The 20996-nt window shown below is 40.7% G+C and overlaps 2 protein-coding genes across 3 annotated transcripts; both read right to left on the bottom strand.

Moving 5' to 3' along the window:
* Positions 1–2124: 2124 nt before the first annotated feature.
* On the bottom strand, positions 2125–9879 carry ube2ka (ubiquitin-conjugating enzyme E2Ka (UBC1 homolog, yeast)). Of its 2 annotated transcripts, XM_059346500.1 has the most exons (7): positions 9526–9874; positions 8804–8897; positions 8497–8555; positions 8309–8391; positions 7216–7315; positions 3687–3815; positions 2125–3582 (listed from the first exon to the last, which is right to left on the bottom strand). In XM_059346500.1, exons 1-7 carry the CDS (start codon positions 9586–9588, stop codon positions 3508–3510), a joined length of 603 nt encoding a protein of 200 aa, XP_059202483.1. In that variant the 5' UTR covers positions 9589–9874; the 3' UTR covers positions 2125–3507. The 2 variants fall into 2 exon arrangements, with proteins under 2 accessions (XP_059202483.1, XP_059202484.1); XM_059346501.1 differs by lacking the exons at positions 2125–3582; positions 3687–3815 and adding an exon at positions 6601–6847 and having other exon boundaries at positions 9526–9879.
* Positions 9880–11796: 1917 nt separating this feature from the next.
* klb (klotho beta) lies at positions 11797–19616 on the bottom strand. Its single transcript, XM_059345688.1, has 6 exons — positions 18634–19616; positions 14740–15253; positions 14388–14656; positions 14035–14291; positions 12952–13883; positions 11797–12227 (listed from the first exon to the last, which is right to left on the bottom strand). The coding sequence occupies exons 1-6, from the start codon at positions 19387–19389 to the stop codon at positions 11797–11799; spliced, it is 3159 nt and encodes a 1052-aa protein (XP_059201671.1). The 5' UTR covers positions 19390–19616.
* Positions 19617–20996: the final 1380 nt, after the last annotated feature.

Raw genomic sequence — 20996 nt, 5'->3', positions numbered from 1 at the left:
AAATAAATGCAAATTTTTAAAATGTCTGCTTTTATTTATTTCAGGGTACTTTTAAAAATAATAATAATAATTCCACATTTATTTATTTTTAGGAGATTTTTCATGGGATGCATTTCATTTATTTGTATTATTATTGATTTGTATTGATCTTAATGGTAATCCAAAGGTATTAGTGGACATTTTTATCAAAATAATATTAACATTAATTTAATATGCCTATTTGTTGAGAGGACGTGTCTGACATTTTTCTGAGTTGGACAAAAAAAATGGACAGCCACATTATCTTTGACATTTCACATAAAATAAAATAAATATTATCGGAAGGTCGGAATTATCATTGTTATTGAGACCTTCGTTACCTTAAATGCTACTAATAAAATCGTATTAAAGGCTTTATAGATTCTTTAGACCTTCCAGTGAAGGGTTGATTACTCATTCATAAATACTCATAGATCACTCTCACTCTCACTTAAGGACAAAGCTCTTATTCCCACAATTTCTGATTTTTCCTGTTTTTCAATAAATATTTACTTTGTTTTCGATGCTATGCAGGTTTTCTGGTTTTCTGGCAGAAAGGTAAGGGTCGGACAGTACATAGTAGGGAGGACATTCAGGAAGCTACTAGCTACTATAAGATACTAGAAGTATTAGTTTACATGGGACATCTTGCCAGACAGCAAAGCTATTAAAATATGAATCTAATTGAAGGAATCTTGTGCAATAATAAATACATGAATAAATAATTTCAAAGGCCATTACAAACTCACTGATATATTCCTAGACACTTCCTAACAGCAATACAGAGGGAGCTTTATTTTCCCATGAGTCTAAGCATCAAAATAAATCAATTATAGCACGTCTGGTTTATCCATGCTGTGAAGTCAGTCCTATAGATGCTTCAACGCTTTAATCATGCAACGTGTTGATTTATTTGGCCTACATTTTTGTAACAGAGAGACATTATCTCAGTGCCATTAGATGAGCCAGGGAGCATGTTTTTTTTCATTCTCCTGTATTCACTACTATGTAGTACAGTCCTCTCTGCTCTGGGAGGCTTGGAGGAGTTCCAGATGGTAGGGGAGATATGCCAGCATCCAGTGGAAGGACACAAAATGAGCTTTTGTCACTCGGGATGCCTGGGAAACCTGAGGCTGGATCACTGTGCAGCAGGTGCAGTGCTGCTGTACAGTTAAATCCGCTGTAATATAGTCACTGAGGTCCATCAATAAAGCTACACTACATACTGCTGTTAATTAGTAGATAGAGGCACGTTCGTGGCAGTTTTTTGCCTGTTTAATGAGTGTGCAGGCTGAAATAGTGTTCATATTATTGCCAGGGATTCTTGGAGAGGTTCAGCACCGCACAACATGCCACCAGGCAGGCCATCTGTTATTGTGCTCTTTCTCAGCGTGTCTCGCTATAAGAAAGGTGATGTGAACATTATAACTGCCTGTATCACTTCCTTGTTGACGCTCCAAATGTACTAAAAATGTGCTTGCTCAACCAGGAACCTTATGCAACAGCAGTGCAATACTATTGTAGTTAAGGCCAAAGTACTACTGTACAGAAAGGCAAATATACATAATACATTCTGCAGTTCTCCATGCACATTCTTCATCTAAATTGGCTCGCATGCTCCATTTTCACTGGCAATGCAATTCCCTGTAGGTACATTTTTTCTTGTATATTTAGTGCCTCCCTCACCCTAGTTTTTATTCAAATGTATGCACAGCCAAACAAGCTTATCATCACATGTTGGGTACTAAGCTAAATCAGCAAGTATAAACCGTTGCATGCATCTTTACTCCGGTTTTGCAAACTGTAACTCCAGCTAGTTGGTTTGCTGACCGTAAGTTGGCAAGAGGATGTGTGCAAACTGCTGTAAAAACCACAATGGACATGCATATTCTGAATGTGCTGTACACATGTCCAAAGGATGCTCCTAAAACCAAATAATACCAGCAAATCACACATCTTAACTGTAAAGTGCCTTTCCAGAAAAGGCTTAATTCAGAACTGCCAGTTGATTTCTTGCTAGAATTTCGAGGGGGGGGGGGAATTATTCCAGTTGAGAAATATCACACAGAGCAGCAAATACATGTCACAGAAAGGACAGAGTGTGGATTAATTTACACAGACTTTAATATCTTTATTTACAGATGAATCATTTTGACATATTTATCTGTTGGCGCAGTTAAGATGATGCAATATTTTTCAAACTCATTTTAAACTATTTTCATCCAGACTTGTGACAGGTTGTGTTACTGCTGAACCATTTTTTTTTTAATCCGTTTTGTTTATTTAGTTTTCTTTCAGTTTAAAAACAAGAATCCAAACGTATTCCTGCAGGAGGCCAAAACCAAATAAAAGTTTTTAAAAAATGTGGGGAAAGGGACAGGTGAAGTAAGCCATGTCAAAAAACAGGTGTGGGGATGGGGGCAGGGGTTTGCTGCAGGAGCTTTGGGTTCATCAGTTAAAGTGGTAAAAAGTGGTAAAGTGGCATGAAAATGAGTATGGCTACTGTGTGAACACCTCGGTGACACTTTGAGCTGGTTTCCAGAATAAGCCTCGTCCAATGCTGCGTCTGCTTAATTTCACGTTTTCTACCTGTTGTACTTCCATTTACTTTTCCAGTTTTATTTGAATGTCCACATTTTAAGTGACATTTTGTAGTGCCCTTACAAACTCCCAGTGATGGCACAACCTAATGATTCAGAAATGTCCCAAAATTTCAGAGTATTACTCAATATAGAGTACCCTTACCCACCATAAAGTTGCCCCAAAGTGTATATTGTGTAAGGAATGAGATGAGAGAAGGCAGGGATGTTAGACAAAAATACTACAAAAGGAATACCAATTTAAAAGTGGTTCGTCTAGGAGTTGGCTCAATCCCTGTTTAGAAAATCGGCCAATAAGTGCGTAAAAATCTAGACCAGATCCAAAAGAGCCTCCTTGAATGGCTTGACTTGCTCCTACAAATGTTTTCACAAATGAAAGTAAATGCACTGCATAGGCAAGGATAAGCCGCTGACAGCCGCTTCTTGGACACAGCCAGAAAAGCTGGGAGAGTGGCGGGCATGAGCGGGGTCTTAAGTCTGGCATTCGCTTCAAAGGGGATGAAGATGTGGTTGAAGTTCTGATTGTAGCACGGAGTGGAATGTAGAATGATCTTAAAGAAACCAGAGATAAGAGCTCACAGAGCGACTGATTGGAGTGCGGTACAGCAGAGGTGATGAACGGATAGGGGAGATTCCACACAGGGGATAAAGGGTGGAGGAGGGATGGGGAAGAGGGGAAGCGTGGAGGTGAGGAGTCCACAGTGAGACAGAGGGTGCAAGACACCTTTAGACAGCAGGAAATTGGAGGAAATTGGAGGAAATACTGTGTGTGTGTGTGTGTGTGTGTGTGTGTGTGTGTGTGTGTGTGTGTGTGTGTGTGTGTGTGTGTGTGTGTGTGTGTGTGAGGAGGGGATGGGTATCAAGAGGAAGATGAAGAGAGTGTCAAGATTCAGTTACTGAGCAGTAACTCTGTCGCCGTCTCCACATCCCAGGATTTCGACGACAACGCCACTATTACTGCATTCTGGGAAGAAAAAAACAAAAAAACAATCAGAAACACTCATTCTGCAGTATAAGTCAACAGTGCAATTCACAGCAGGGGAGGAAAAATAGTTGAGCGACACCTACTTTTTCAAAGCCCATGGCACAGAGTTTGTCTATTTTGCGTGTGTACTCCGGACTGGAGACGGGAGCGCCTGCATAGACATGAGACCAGAGCCTCGCTGTCTGTTTGAACATCTCTGGGTTCTGCTTGTACTGCATGATGAACAAATGTGGAAAGTTTGTTTGAAAGGGGCTCAGCACATCTCCTTCAACAACTGAAACACTGTGCTTCTCTATTTAGTTTAGATCCCTCAGCACACATGTTCTTTTGAGCACTTATGATCCATCCACACTATTTTGTATGTGTGGTTCTACAACAGATCGCCAGTAAAATAATTCTCTCTCTGGAAGAGTTTGAAGCTGCCGAGACATTCAGAGCCAGGAGAATTAACAGAGATGCAGTCTGCCAGACACTCATTTTAGCCCAGTGCTGCCCAGCAGCATGTTTCCATTCTGTGTTTGCATTTAAATTAATTGTTTTTCATCATCATAAACTATTAGCATTTAAACTGCTTGTTAACAAATAAAATATTTTTTTTAATAACAGCTTACTGCCTACACATGATATTTTCACTACAAACACTGCACTGTACTTTAATATGTAACAATTAACTGGTGTACAGCACAGAGAGAAGCATAATGTATTCACCCATATACAGTAAGGTCACCTGAGGCAACAATCCAGGGTCATACACATGATAAGCATGACGGAAATATATGGACAAACAAATCTACTCAACAATTGCTGCAATCAACACCAGTATTTCTTGTAACTCAATATTTTGGCAGCATCTGAAAATGCATCCTGTTAATGTTAAAATCATATAATTTGGGAGTGTCCCAGGACTTTGTATTTACAGTATACAGTTTGAAACGTAAAACATTCAGTGCATGTATTAACACAGCCACATGCCAAGTAGATGATGGGATATATTCAAAGTGATATGGCAAAAATACATCACCCTAACTTGTGAGATTTAAGATACATAATCATACCAAAAAATTACATAATTGTCTATTGGAATTAGCACTTCATGTCCACCAAGTTTTTATGGAGACCTATCCTTGAGATTTTGATATGTTCCTGCTAAAGGGAGCAGATATGTGAGGTGCAAAACAATTTCCTGGATTCTTTCCCTGTCAATCCTTCCTATATGTTTCACTTCCTATTGTCAATTTAAGGCAAAAATGTAATAGTGGAAGAAAAAGCAATTGAGAGGACCGTCCCATTATAAACACATTTTTTCCTTAGCAGACTGCAACTAATGATTATTCTCCTTATCTTTAATGTGGCAATTTTTTTCTCCAGTAATCGTTTGCTCTATAAAACAGAAAACTATATAAATATCTGTGGGCCCTCTGAATTCATCAGATGCCTCATATTGTCCGAACCAACTATTCAAGACGCAATAATATCCATTACACACTGCTCAGAAAAATAAAGGGAACACTTAAACAACACAATGTAACTCCAAGTTAATCACACTGTGAAATCAAACTGTCCACTTAAGAAGCAACACTGATTGACAATCAATTTCACATGCTGTTGTGCAAATGGAATAGACAACAGGTGGAAATGATAGGCAATTAGCAAGACCGCCCCAATAAAGGAGTGGTTCTGCAGGTGGTGACCACAGACCACTTCTCAGTTCCTATGCTTTCTGGCTGATGTTTTGGTCACTTTTGAATGCTGGCGGTGCTTTCACTCTCGTGGTAGCATGAGACGGAGTCTGCAACTCACACAAGTGGCTCAGGTAGTGCAGCTCATCCAGGATGGCACATCAATGCGAGCTGTGGCAAGAAGGTTTGCTGTGTCGGTCAGTGTAGTGTCCAGAGCATGGAGGTGCTACCAGGAGACAGGCCAGTACATCAGGAGATGTGGAGGAGGCCGTAGGAGGGCAACAACCCAGCAGCTACCTCCACCTTTGTGCAAGGAGGAGCAGGAGGAGCACTGCCAGAGCCCTGCAACATGACCTCCAGCAGGCCACAAATGTGCATGTGTCTGCTCAAACGGTCAGAAACAAACTCCATGAGGGTGGTATGAGGGCAGGTGGGGGTTGTGCTTACAGCCCAACACCGTGCAGGACGTTTGGCATTTGCCAGAGAACACCAGGATTGGCAAATTGGCCACTGGCGCCCTGTGCTCTTGACAGATGAAAGCAGGTTCACACTGAGCACATGTGACAGACGTGACAGAGTCTGGAGACGCCGTGAACAACGTTCTGCTGCCTGCAACATCCTCCAGCGTGACCGGTTTGGCAGTGGGTCAGTAATGGTGTGGGGTGGCATGTCTTTGGGGGGCTGCACAGTCCTCCATGTGCTCGCCAGAGGTAGCCTGACTGCCATTAGGTACCGAGATGAGATCCTCAGACCCATTGTGAGACCATATGCTGGTGCGGTTGGCCCTGGGTTCGTCCTAATGCAAGACCATGCTAGACCTCATGTGGCTGGAGTGTGTCAGCAGTTCCTGCAAGACGAAGGCATTGATGCTATGGACCGCCCCTTCCCCAGACCTGAATCCAATTGAGCACATCTGGGACATCATGTCTCGCTCCATCCACCAACGCCACGTTGAACCACAGACTGTCCAGGAGTTGGCGGATGCTTTAGTCCAGGTCTGGGAGGAGATCCCTCAGGAGACCATCCGCCACCTCATCAGGAGCAGCCCAGGCATTGTAAGGAGGTCATACAGGCACGTGGAGGCCACACACACTACTGAGCCTCATTTTGACTTGTTTTAAGGACATTACGTCAAAGTTGGATCAGCCTGTAGTGTGTTTTTTCTCTAATTTTGAGTGTGACTCCAAATCCAGACCTTCATGGGTTAATAAATTTGATTTCCATTGATAATTTGTGTGTGATTTTGTTGTCAGCACATTCAACTATGTAAAGAACAAAGTATTTAATAAGAACATTTCATTCATTCAGATCTAGAATGTGTTATTTTAGTGTTCCCTTTATTTTTTGAGCATTGTATTATAGTCATAGCCCAAGAAAAGCAGCAGAATCTCACATGAGAAACTGGAACTACATTTTTTCAAATGCTTTAAACAATAAGTTCATCTTCAAAACAGCAAGACATTTTGTTTAGACCAAACATAATAATTAATAAATAGTTTGCAGCTCTACAGCAGTCTATCAAAACACTCCATCCACTAGTAAGTAGTTTGTTGTGGCAGATTCTACTGCAGAACAGGAGATACAGACGAAAAAGTGTCACATCATTTTTGAAAAATTCTGCCAATAATGTCACAGTATTTTGGGTATGAGTAGAGTAGTAAGTATTTACTCATTCATAAATGCTGAGTAACAATCAAAAGTAGTGTAAATATGATCTCCAAACCAGGATTATATTTACAAAACAGTTTACAAATGTTAATGTTATGATAGTTATTGTACCTGAGCGCTGTTACAATAACAAAACTCATGGTGTAAACAGTTCAGAAACTGTATCTCATAATTGTAATTGAATATGTTGTTCTGCTTAAAATACTAAATACATAAGTTCATTTGTCAAACAAAAGTGAAAGCATAAATACAAATGCACACCAACCTGATTGGCTACCACTGCGTCCTGTGGATCATCTGGTTCTGCAGCTGCCAGTAAGGCTTGTAGTGACAAGAGGACCGTCCTCAGTGTCATAGCTGCTGCCCTGAAATTACATGCACGGTTTAGTGCAACACCAAATAAAGTCAACCTTTTTCATAGACTTCAACAAATGTATTACCATGTGGGAGTGGTAGAGGTAATCAACAAAATAGTGGACAAGCTAGTGTAAACGCACAATATTTTCTGCCAATACAGGACTGCAAAAAACAACAAACAAAAGGCAGGGTTTAATGACATTGTAAAGTTGCATGGGACCATTGGAGTTTTTGTCTTCACCACCATTGTTGTCACTGCAGTCAGTTTCTCCCAGTTATGATTACTTAAATTGTCATTGTTTGCAAGGTCTCCTCCCCTCCAAAACAATCAAACCAGTTGATTAAAACTGGTAAAAACCACTCAATGAAAGCAGTTTCATGTTAAAAATCAGTGTTTCTCCAGCACTGTTCTGTGGACACAGGGCATCCTTAAGGGGCTACGAGCCGAGCTGTTGCCGCTAACGTTTGCTCAGCTTGTTTCTCTGATGACTTATGATCCAGGCCTCCGATTACTAAAATTCTTCATCCAGTTAAAATCTATATGGCTAAAAACAAACAAGATCTAAAAAAATGTGGCTTTATATTGGATAAAAAGTCAATTTATGACAGCTTCTGGCAGACAACCATAACACTGACACTGACGTGCAGAAGGGAGTATGCAACATTAACAGACGACCAAATTAAACAGACCATTATCTCGATTAAAATGATAGAAACATTTGGGATACTGCAAGTAAAGTGTATTTGAACACTTATTGGGATTGATGACAACTGATGCTTAGCACATCTTACCAACTTGTTGTATATTAGGACCATTTACAAATTTGACAACAGGATTATGCTGCTAACCAACTGTTGACAGAAGCTGGGCAATAAAACAGCAATTTAGAATAGCAATTGCTTTTCTAGGAGAAACACTGTTTTGCATAACCACAAAAGTATTCCATGATGGATGTGTGTTCAATGAAGAATGTTAGGAATCCTGGTTCACATTCACTCACCACTGATCTTTGAGAATGTCCAGACATATTGCACCTGTGACTGAGCTGATGTTGGGATGCCAGATCTTTGTGATAAACCGCACCTGAGAGATTAAATGAAAAAGGGACGAAGAAAATTATCGGTGGCCTAGCACAGTAATTGGAAAATTCTGAAGCCAGTGCTTTAAAGGAAAGGAATGAATCCCTACCTTGGGTGGATTGAATGGATACGTCTCTGGAATTTTAATTTCTAGTTGATATCTACCCCCTGAAGAAAAAGAAAAAAAAGAAAGAGGTATCACAATTATTCAATCATGACTACTTGAAGCATGCAATAAAAGGGCAAATGTAAAGAGGATTATTGATTAAGTTTAAATCATTATGGATTAAAAGCCTCTGGAAATATTTAGTTGGTGAGGATTTTTCAAAAATAACTGTCAGTGTTGCCTAATATCACATAACGACCATGTGCAACCATGCATACAGGTTAGCAGTGTGTCTGAATGAGCCCCTCACCTTCATATGGTGTGTCAGGTGGCCCTGCTATCTCTCCTTTAAGTTCTGTGAAGTTCTCATCCACCAGATCCACCTTTATCTGGTTTTTGCTCGTCTGAAAGAGTGAAAAGGCAAAGATGCATTATGACTTCAGCAGCGAGACAGACTGCAAAGTGTTAAGCTAGCTTGCTGTCAAACTCAAACCTGCCTATGCAGCAGAAGTTGACACCCCCCGCAGCATTAGCCAAAGTTGACCTCAACTTGTTGCTCACATCTTACGGATCTACATATGACATACGCCCTCTAACGTGAGTCAACACAAATCTGTGCAGACCCAGGAGGACATATGTGAGAGCAAACCTTTACACGCGGGTGACACAAATCTATATTTGCTAACAGGGCTAGCTTGGTTACCATAGAAGGCATGGCAAGCTAGCTAGCTACGTTAGCATTATGAACTTGAGGCTCAATTATTTCTAGTATGGCGTTCATAACTAGATGAACTGCATGCTAACGACAGTAACTTCCCTGTCTTTAACTTCACCACAGTGGCATGTTAATGGCTATTTCTAGTAGCCATTTGTGAAGCTGGATGCACTGCCGTGTCTGATTGAGTTAGCTTAAGCTAGCAGTTTGGTGATTAGAAAGCGGACAGCCAGCGACGCGTCACACACATTCAGCCTCGTAGTCAAGGAGATAAACAAGAAAAGCTGCAACATTAACAGACAAACGAGACGACCAACCTCTTCGCTTTTGAGCACCTCCTTGAATTCCCGTTTTATCCTCTGAACTGCGATGTTGGCCATGGTTCCCCCGTGTTCCCGTCCGGTTGGGGCCTCGCCGCCGTCCGACCTGACTGCCGTTAGCTAGCTTGTCCTGCTGCCTACTGGAGCTCTGCACTTTTAGGACACAACCTCAAAAAATAACAGCTGCAACGATGTCCGCCGTCAGTCCCGCTTACCGTTGTGATGTTGTTAAAACGGCTCAGCGTGTATCTATCATCTCAAATGTGTAACAACACAATGGTTGGTTGTACTGAAAACATTTTAATACCAAACTGCATGCAGTCTGGAGGAGAGGGGGTCATGTGATCTGTATTGCCATCCTGAACGCCTCCTCCTATTGGTCGATCTGTTCAGGATGAATAATGTATTATTATTTATGTTGTTGTTATTATTTAGATTTTTAAAACCATATGACATCCGTAGTGGGGTATATATAGAAAAGACAATATCAGTGTGCCATTTAAGATAACATTTTAATGGAAAATTAAAGTGATCTTTAGAACAAACCTAAACCGGTAAACAGGGTTTCACACAATCACCAGCAGATTACATTTAACCATTACCATAAAATCATTTACTATTAGTCAAAAATGCTTTGAAATGAAGCTAGGCAATATTGTTCGAATAAGAAGTTTCAAGTGAAAGGCGAAGACCAACTCAATTAAGATTTCCAATATTTAATTTCCATGGCCTAGGAAAGTTCAGTCAATATTTATGAGTTAGTCTCTCTCACACAGCCAGAAACCAGAGGTGCAAGTCTCACATTGCGATATCATAAGGTAAAAAGTCTCGAGCTTCTACATACACAAGTAATGGGAGACTGGTTTTGTGGATCCACAGAATGTTTGATTTCCTTTTAAACCCCAAATGAGCCCCATTACATTGTAATGTTAGCATTTCTGAAACAGAAAAATGTACCTTTATACTATAATATTATAGAACATTAAGTATAATTTATAAAATCCCTCCTTATTCATTGTCTATGGGGATGCTTCAGAATTTATACTTGATGATGTCCCAAATATGTGTATAAGCACTCTAGTTTTTGGATTTGGTGAAGTGTTGTTGATGTTCACCAATATTTCGAATGTCTTAACCAAAGGAATAGCATGCATGAATTTACAAAATGGGCAAACCATTAAATTCAAAGTGATGGAGATGCAGTCATCCAGATACATTACTCTCATGTATGCTGAGCTCTTATAGGGGGGAAAATAATGTTAACTTCTGAAATAAAAAGTTATCTCAATGCTTCACAGTCACAAACATTGCTGGACACTAACACATGAGCAAAGAATGTACTTTTAGGTATTTTTAAACAAAAGACAGATCCGTGTTTCACATTTTGTTCCTTCAGAGCTGCAAACTATGACACTAGGGGGAGTCATTGTCCCGTGGAGATGCACACAACAACATCATGTCTGGTGTTTAAGGAAGTGGATACCACTTGAAAGTACTTTCTTTTTTACTTGTGCACTCCACAATAAAATCTGAGCTAAACTTCACGTATATAATGTCAGTTGCATTTTAGTATGATAAACATAATATAATCGTTACTGACTTCATCACATGAGTAAGAGCACAGGTAAAGCATTTCTTCTCATTTATAGTAAACCATAGAGCTCACATAATCAATTATCAACATTTGTTAAAGAACATTCAGAGTCTGGCATTCAATAAATCTCTTCATCTCATGGTCATTTTAAGGAACAGTTTATCCCATTATAAAAAATAAAACATTTTCCCATCACCTGTATCGTGTTATTTATCAATTTAAAATTAATTTAGGAACAGTGGTGGAATGAAATAAAGTTTTACATTAAACTGCTCACAACAAGGTCTGAGGATTATCTTGATTAACCGGTTCATAATTTCTGGGAAGAGACAATGCTATTGAGTTTATCAAATTTATTTTTGGGCACTTTGGCATCTAGTTCCATTATATTGGAGAAACATCTCTACAACTGATATCTCCAACACTCAACTACTAACACCAATATAACAGAGATTGATCAATCGTGCTACAGGTAAGAGGAAAATATGTATTTTGGATTCTGGGTAGCTTTCACAGTTAAAGTATTACAGTAAAACATATGACAACACTTTATCATGAGAGTGCTTGTTGGTAAACCAATCACATAATTGTCTCAAGCACACATACACTTAGTGGATCAGACATTTAGACATCATTGCTCTTCTCTGTCAACACACAGTTTGTCTGCTACACAGTCAGGCAATGCTTTTACAGTTAGCCCTTAACGGACATGAGCATATAGGGACTCCATCCCTTCTTCTCCTCCTGTTCACCCCCCTCCCCCTGCCTCTCGCTTGCTTTCTCTTGGTGATGATGACAAAGATGACAAGTGCTGCAAACATAACAGCTGTTATTAGGAGGCAACCTCCGAAGACCAACATGGCTTTGTTCTTGAACATCCATGCGCATACAGAGCACGGTGCATGCGGCCCACTAAACCTGCAGGTCTGCATGGTGTTATCTTCAGGGAAACCACCATGGGTCATGATTTCTTTGTAGACAGCAACAGAGGCTTTGGCTTTGGATTGGTGGTGAGCTGAGGTGAAGAGGCCAAACTGGGGGACATGTCGATCTTGTAGTTTCCACACATAGAAGCCTTGCAGGTTCACACCATCTAGTTGGCGAGCTGGACATAAATAGAATAAAGGAGAAAAGTGACACAAACAATGTTAAGAGCACATCGCCAATGGTTAAAGGTGCAAATGGTAATTACTGGCCACATGCCCCAAAAAATAGGGGGAGCATTTTGCCATCTGCAAATCATGTATCATTTATTAATTGCAGCAATGTCACTGGTCAAGTTTGTTCAAGATAACGTTACAGTTAGACGGGCAAACTGATCACTACAGTGATTTACTGTAACCTGTCGAGGCACAAGTGGTATTGCAGGCCAGGGCTGGCTGGTTAGCATGCTAATTTCAGCCGATATTTACAACACAATACAGAAATGTCTTTAACATCAAAACTGTCACTCCTTCACATTCTTTTGATAATGTAAGTTAATTTTTTAGAATATTTTAAACTTCTGGCTAAATATCTTTAGACCAGATTTTAAAACAATGTGTGCATAAACAGGTCAGCTTCTGTAAGGGCCATAAAGGGCAAAGTATGAACACAACACTGATCAACGTGTTTTTCTCTCCCTCCCGCTCTTTTTTTATGATCTTAATGGTTTCTCATTAAATCTTGGTTTTATAGTAGGAGGCAATGTAGTGATAAAACCTGTATTACCTCTGTGTCTGTGTCTCAACATCCTGTACACTGCATTTTGTTCCCACTTAAAAATGATTACAAAACATTTTGGATCAAAGAGCAACATTACTGACGAATATGTAAGATCTGAACGTCACCTTTGAAGGCCTCCTGCAGATAACTCTTGATAAAGTGTTGCCTGAGTTTGTCCTCCACAGGAGCCTGGTCATCAACCCCACTGCCTGTGACAATGATGGGTAGAGTTCCTCCATATCTCTGGCTCACCCAGTTCAGGATCTTTCGCAGGCCCCAAGGTACAACAGCCTGCCCCAGACTGGAGGAAGGCCATGTAGGATCAGAAAGGATCAAACAGCCATGATCAGGAGGTTGTTTGTGCTGAAGATTACTCTGTGTGTGGGGATATGGAGCAACTAAACGGGTGGTAAAATGGTTCAGTGCGATAAAACTTAGCGCTCCTCTCAGCTCCTGCCTCTCCGTCTCAGTAAAGCTAGGAAGAGGCGATCCAGAGAGACCCGTTATTCCAGCTCTCTCTTCCAGGTATGCCTTCATTTTTTCTGGGTAGTCCCCCTTGCTTTGCTTCTCCTCATATCTAGTCCCGAGCAAGGGGTCTAAAAAGCGACCAAGTTCAAACAAAAGGAATCTCTGTGCTGCTGCTGCATGTGAGTCCAGAAAAGGGTTTGCAGGTTTGGCCCAATCTGCATGTAATGCCAGTGATACCAGTGCTCCCTGTTGACTAGAGTGGTCCCTCTCGTACAGCCTCCAGGCTTTAGCGTGAGCCAGAAGAAGGTTATGAGCAGCCTGATGCTTCTCTTTCCCACTAGGATAAATATCTACCAGCCTGTTTGGCTCATTGATGGTGATCCAGTATGGAACCCAGGACCCCAGCTGCTGGTAGCACAGTGCTGCATATTTCTGAAAGGCCTCCACTGTGCTGTAGTTGAGCCAACCACCAGAATCATGCAATGGCCCAGGTAAGCCCAGATGTGGAGCTCTGTGTGTGGGGTAGTAGAGAATAACGACAGCCTTCAGGTTCAGCTTCTTGAGCTCAGTCAGGACACAGCGGTAGTACCTTTTAGATGTAATAACAACATGAAACGGGATAAAGAATCAGGATTTAATATGTGCAGACAGAAATAGACAGAGCCAGATAAAAGTACATTAAAGTATAAACTGGGATGAATTTGGGAAATCTGTCCATGATTGTGTTAGTGTATTTCTACCTTAGAGCTTCAGTGTTCACATTAAAGAGGTCTCCCTGGGGTAAAATCAGAGACCAGTTTAGAGCAAAGCGGTAATGAGACGCCCCAGTGGACGCAAACAGGCGAAGATGACCCCAAATGGCCAAATAGTCTGTGCACTGGGCTCGTCTGGTGTGAATCTTCACCCCTGGGACCGGACGCAACGATCCGTCTCCTGTCAGGTTCCAGCTGTACAAATTGGGGTCAGTAAACTGTGGTGAGAAAGGGAAGAAGTGGACCTACAATGACAAAAAGAGGTAAAAGAATATCAGGGTAAATATTGCCATTATGCATTTTTGCTGTAAAATCACTTCTCAGATTCTCTCTCGTCTAACCTGTAAAGTCGAGTCAGCAATACCCCAGTGAAAGTCGCAGGGGAAACGGCCTTTAATCTCTCCAGAGGTTTCATCACTGGGGAAACCATTGTCAGCTGCAACACGTCTGTAGTACTGGGCAGAAGTCTTGGGGGTCCTGGTTCGGTTTGGTTGGGTGAAGTCGACGTAGAAAAGGCCTCTCCTAACAGTGTAGCCATAATTCCACTCAAATCCATCTACCAGTGACCAGGTGGAGTAGCCAAACACCTGCACACCATCAAACTTGATAGCTGTAGAAGAAAACATTAAAGTAGCTGACTTCATCTCATTGTCTAATTTTTTATTTGTTTGTTCTTCTCGTTCCTTCTCTTACCTTGCAGGACCTGGTTGATAAACCTCTTCATCAGGTAAATGGCCACTGTGTCCTCCTTTCCCACACTGGCTTCAGAAAACCAGCCTCCCTCAGTCACCAGCACCCTCGGGTCCCCATACTCCAGCTTTATCCAGCTGAGTATGCGCCTCAGGTCTGGGGTCACAGTCTGCCCATACTGGACCAGGTCCCGGCCCAGACGCAGGTTGTTTGGCCCAAAGGACAGAGCAAAAAAGTCAGCTGTTTTCTGCACCCAGAGCTTCTCCTCAGGGGTGAATGTGGGCAAGAGAGCCCCGTGTTTGATTTTTAATGACATCGGGTAGTCTCCGTCACTGAAGATAGGGTTAGCAAACCAGCCGAGGACAGCCTCTATTGACTGCTGGCAAAGCTCAACATTAGCAGCTGTGGTTTGGCGTCTTTGAGGCTCAACCCAGTGGGATCCCAGAACAATGGATACTTTACCCTTCTGAGCTGGACGGAAGTGGATGTTGTAGGTGTGCCAGGCTTTGGCGTGCGCCTGGAAATCACAGCAGACAGCATATTATAATGATGTGCTGTTCTGTTGACTAAACAAAAACATAATAGTACCGTAGGCCTTTTCACAGAAGATATTTTAACATTCTACAGAAGTTAAAATAAGAAGAAGCACAGGTGTAAAATAGTGAAAATGAAGAGCACAAAGCACCTATCTGCACCAGAGTTATTATTAGGGCCAGAGCAGGCAACAACCTGCGAGGTCCCTATTGTATTTCGAATGATTTTTTTTTTTCTTCTTAAATAAACAAAATAAAACAGCAAAATAAAATAAAACTTGTTTTGGCTGTAAAAAATGTAGATAAAGGTTAAAATGTATATATAGAAATAGTAAAAACATACATTAAAGCAACAATAAATAAACACCTGTGCAAAGCATAGCAGGGACAAAACTGTTTTTGTGTCTTTTTGTTCTACACCTAGGGATTGTAAACCTATGCCCAGAGGGGAGGAGCTGAAACTCTGTGTGCAATGGATGGGAACTGTCATTTAAAATTGAACCAGTAATGCACTGTAATTGTTTTGTATACAAGGTCTCCACGTTGAGCTGTGGCTCACCAATCAGTCTGCTAGACCACTTTACTATTTGGTTGAGTTTTTATTTTTCAATGAGAGGTTGCCGTCAGGGTGTGTTAGGGTTAGGGGTGTGTGCGTTACAGGGGCCAGTCTATACCACCCCTATGAATTTCATTGCCTTAAGTGTTATAGTGTGGCCACGGTACCAAATATGAAATTAGACTGCCACCACAGTGCCACCCAGGGGCCGATCAATAAAAACGTAAAGGGTTATCCTCAGGAGGGCATTGACAATAGTTGTACCAAGTTTTGTATCATAATGCACAAACTATCCCTTTAATCCTCATACAGTGTCTGAAGGAGGACTCTTAACTGATATGTATAAGTTAGAAGAGGCAGGTAGCAATGGTGGAAAGTAACTATGTACATTTACTCAAGTACTGGACTTAAAGTACAATTTTGAGGTACTTTTATGTACATTTTATGTAACTTTATACTTCTACTCCACTACATTTTGAGACATATATTGTACTTTTTATTCCTCTCCATTTAGCTGACAGCTTTAGTTACTTTTCAGATAGATAGATAGATAGATTACTTTATTCATCCCCGAAGGGAAATTCGGTTGTCACAGCAGTTCGGTATTCAAGTACAATAAAATACAATAGAACAGGTGAAGATTTAAAATGAAAAACATGATACATTTAAAATGATTACGCATTTTTATAAATTAAACCACTTAAAAGTTTATTAGGTAGTTAAAATGAGCGGAGTGGAGTCATTTCACAGTGTGGTATTAGTACTTTACTGAAGTAAAGGATCTGAACACTTCTTCCACCACTGTCTTTTTTACTTTTTTTTACATTTATTTTGTTTTCTTCATTGTATTTGTTTTGTTTTTTTTAATTTTTAATTTTTAACTTTTAATTTTTAATTTTTTTTTTGCTTTCTGCGCATGCGCGGCTTTTCTGCACTACTGCGCATGCGCGGCTTTTTCCGCTTCTACGCATGCGCCTAAAACCCGCGCATGCGTAGAAGCGGAAAAAGCCACGCATGCGCAGAAGCGGAAAAAAGACCGCGCATGCGCAGTAGCGAAAAAAAAGCCGCACATGCGCAGAAGCGGAAAAAAGCCGCGCATGCGCAACAGCGGAAAAAGTCGCGCGTGCGCAGTAGCGCTGAAAAGCCGCGCATGCGTAGAAGCGAAAAAGCACGAAAATAAAAATAAAAATAAAAATAAAAATAAAAATAAAAATAAAAATAAAAATAAAAATAAAAAATAACTGTGAAATGACTCTTAGTAACTAAAGCTGTCAGCTAAATGTAGAGGAATAAAAAGTACAATATATGTCTCAAAATGTAGTGGAGTAGAAGTATAAAGTTACATAAAATGTACATAAAAGTACCTCAAATTTTTACTTTAAGTCCAGTACTTCAGTAAATGTACATAGTTACTTTCCACCATTGCATCCATTACATATCAGTTAAGAGGGTCCGTTCAGTACTGCTTGCAGCTTTAGTTCTGTTTTGTTTTTTAGTTCTGTTTAGTTCCACTTTAATTTTCATTGTTTAAAAATGTTCAGTTTTATTTCATTATATCGCCTTGATCTACACCACAGCTGCACAATCTTCTGAATGTGTTAATTGTTAGAAGAAATCTTTTATAAATGTTAAATACACATCTGGATCAAAATCTGCATGAAATACAAATGACAAACAGTGAGAGATGGTCATGTTATAGACTATGTTCCTTTAGGTACTTTATATGTCTTAGTTGATTGGAAAATAGTCATTTTTTCCTCAGCCTTGATTTTGGTTTATTTTCCACCAAATGTCATTCAATCAACAAAAAACATGTAGTTTCCTGAGATATTGTGTAAACTAACAGTTAAATAAATGGACCCAAAGATTTCACAGGAGGAAGCAATAGAGTAATCATGAGAACAGCCTTTTAGGCATGAGAGAATCACTATTTGCTCATGCTGTCTGCACACTGTTAGCTGTCCACAAACCATCTGTGCTTGACTTCATAAACGTGAGTGATTATTAATGAGGCATATCTCCATGACTTCCTGTCACACACTGTCTCGCTCCAGCACAGAAGTGCTGATGTGGTGGACTTTGGCCTTAATGTCTTTTAAAGTGTCCTGTTTACTGATCACAAACCTGTCAAAATAAAATATGATCAACTGGCCATCAAGGACATACAGTAAAAAGAGAGCTTTAATGGTTTGCACTTGGCTGCACCGGCTATATGTAACAATGGAATAAATAAAACTTAATTGATTGATTTATTTGATTGCAACAAGATATGCAAGCATTGGTGCAGTGTGTTCTTGCATCAACGTCATCAAACATTCATTGAGCATCATAAACTCATATAGCTGCAGAGGTTCAAAGTTTAAAAACAGTCAATATTGTGAGACCAATTCTTCATGTTCGTCTGTCAGCCCAGGCACATAAATCACAATATGAGCATTAATCTTAAAAAGACAGTACACCTTACTTACCTAATCTCTAACCTGTAGTGCTATTTATCAATCTAGATTCATTTGTTGCAAGTTGCCAAGTGTTGTATATTGGCCTCATAGACATAGAAAATAAAACTGCTCACAACAAGATCTGTTGATTAGCTTGAGTAACCGGGTCATGATTTCTGGAAAGAGAAATTGTATTTTTGGAGGCGTTTTGTGTCTCTACAGGCAACATTTCCAACATTCGGCAATTCATACCAAAACAATCAAGACTGAGAAAAACAGCCACAAGTAAGAGGCAAAATATGTTTTTTTGATTTGGGGATGAATTGTCCCTTTAAGACTCACATTACTCAATTGATCCTGTCTAACTTACCCTGATGAGGTTGTGGGCAACAATGACAGAGGCAGCAGGACCTCCTGATTCTCCAGGAGCATGCACTCCTGTCCCATACCCCTGCACTGCCACCAGGTATGGATTATGCATTGTAAGCCAGTATCTAACACGGCTCCCAAATGTGTGGAAACAAAAGGCAGCATACTCCTCAAACAGTCCCACAAGTGTGTCATTTTTCCAGCCTCCATAGCGCTCCTGCAGGACTTGTGGCAGGTCCCAGTGATGGAGAGTGACAATTGGCTCAATTTTCTTTTCCAGAAGCCTCTCTATGAGCCGGCCGTAATGCTCCACAGCAGCTGAATTGGGCTGATCTCTGGCATTTCCATCAGGAAAGAGTCTGGACCAGGAGAGAGAGAAAGTGTATGATCTTACACCTAGATACTCCAATGCTTCCACATCTTCTTCCCAGCGAGTGTAGCTCTCACTAGCCACATTGGCATTTTCTGTTGCCAAATTACCACTGATAGTGGAGTGAGTGAAATGGTCCCAGATGGATGGGCCTTTCCCCTCCTGATCCCAGGCTCCTTCTGTCTGGAAGGCAGATGTCCCCGAGCCCCAAAGGAACCCCGAAGGGAAGGTGTCTTGAAGGAAAGACTGGTCTTTGATGATGGGGTCCGGCTTGGGCTGCTGCCAGATCTTCCTGCCATCCCCAAGAGAACAGACTGCCTCGTTCCAACCACACACCAGCAGCAGGAGGAAGAGTAAGAGCGTGGGAGGAGAAGAATGGTTCAGCATACTGAAGGAGTCTACCTTGTCTCAGAAATCCACTTGAAGGAAGCAGCTGGTGTCAGTCAGAGCTATTACTCTGTTTAACATCACAAATCCTCTTGAGAAAGACAGGAGACCCATTATTGTGGAGGAGAAGGACCTGAGCCAGGAGAGTAACATCTGAAGCTTCGAGGAGCTGCATTATCCATCTGACCACCTGGTCACACTACCCTATCTGTTCCTCTGTGTACTTGTGCTCCCTCTCAGCCCCTCCCTACCACATAATGTCCACACATACAAAGGTTGACTCATATCCACACACACAGCTCTAAACATGCTGTTGATTGCTGTAAAAAAAAAAGGCTCCTGTGTCAATAATTAGCTTGTACTCTGATCTTAGCTCCATAACTAGGAAGCAGTTAAAATGGTGATCTCTGTTTCCAACAAACACATTCGCATTTAACACCCTCTTAACTTACGGTGATCACAGAGAGAGAGAGAGGGAGAGAGAGTAATAATTTAAAAAAAAAAACATTTAAAAAAAATAATAATACCATTTAGTGCCTAAATAGTTCAGTCTGAAACTGAAAAAAACAACAACAAAAAAACAGGATGTTGGTTGTGTTATGACCAGAAGGTGCTAAGCACGGCCGCAGTGATCTTCCAAGATTTGATCAAACCATGCCAGGTGAGAACAGTGACACAGGCTCATATGACCTTATTAAATTTAGCACCACTTGCTGTATGAGGAACAGCCACTAACCAAAGGAAACAGCAGTGCTGCTGCTGGACTAAAAAAAAAACATTGCTGGGAAGTGGATGTTTTTGTGACTGTCCATCTGTCTGTACACACGTTTTCCTTAAAAAAAAAAAAAAACCATCAAAAAAACCCTTCCTACACCCTCGAGAGTAAACAGAGTAGTTGCCCAGGATACACTTTGCTTCAAGGCATTAGTGGATAGGTTAATTGAGTTGAAATGGTCATCTTCCACCCACACTGACCTCAGTGCGGTCGCTATGATACTAAAGAAAAGACGCCTGAGAAGACTGGGGTGCATTTCAGTGTGCCTCTTTTACTAATTGAATTATATACATGTTACTGTATGAATTCACTGTGCAAATATACTTTATATTATTGCTGTCATGAGTCCTTTACCTGTGTATTTTTCAGGCTGACTGGAGGGAGATGTGTCTAATGTATAACAACACTGAAAATGCTCTTTGACAAATTAAGCCTTTGTCCCTATTTGTCTTACTTTCTCGCCTCTCTGGACTCATTTATTGAATTAATTAAATTACGTTGGATTACACTGTAAGACTCATTTCGAGGGCTTGAAGCCAAATTGGCGCTAAGTGAGTTATTTTGGATTTTACAAAAGAGCCAAAACTAATGTGATCAAACTTGGATCAGCTGCTGTTGCCATGTACTGAACACAATGATTTATCTTTTTGTGTTTATCAGATTGAGCATCACTATAGAAACAATATTGCTATAGTTAGGTTACACTTGTTGGGTTTTCTTTTCATTTCATCCTGCTGTTAAGCATTTCCGTTGTCATTTTCGCACTGAAAAGATCTCACTGATCCATCTTAATTTGACATATAATACTCATAATCGCCCAATGTGGCACTGC

This window comes from Centropristis striata, chromosome 12, assembly GCF_030273125.1.
Source record: "Centropristis striata isolate RG_2023a ecotype Rhode Island chromosome 12, C.striata_1.0, whole genome shotgun sequence".
Taxonomy (NCBI): domain Eukaryota; kingdom Metazoa; phylum Chordata; class Actinopteri; order Perciformes; family Serranidae; genus Centropristis; species Centropristis striata.
This window is presented reverse-complemented; position numbering and strand designations above follow the sequence as displayed.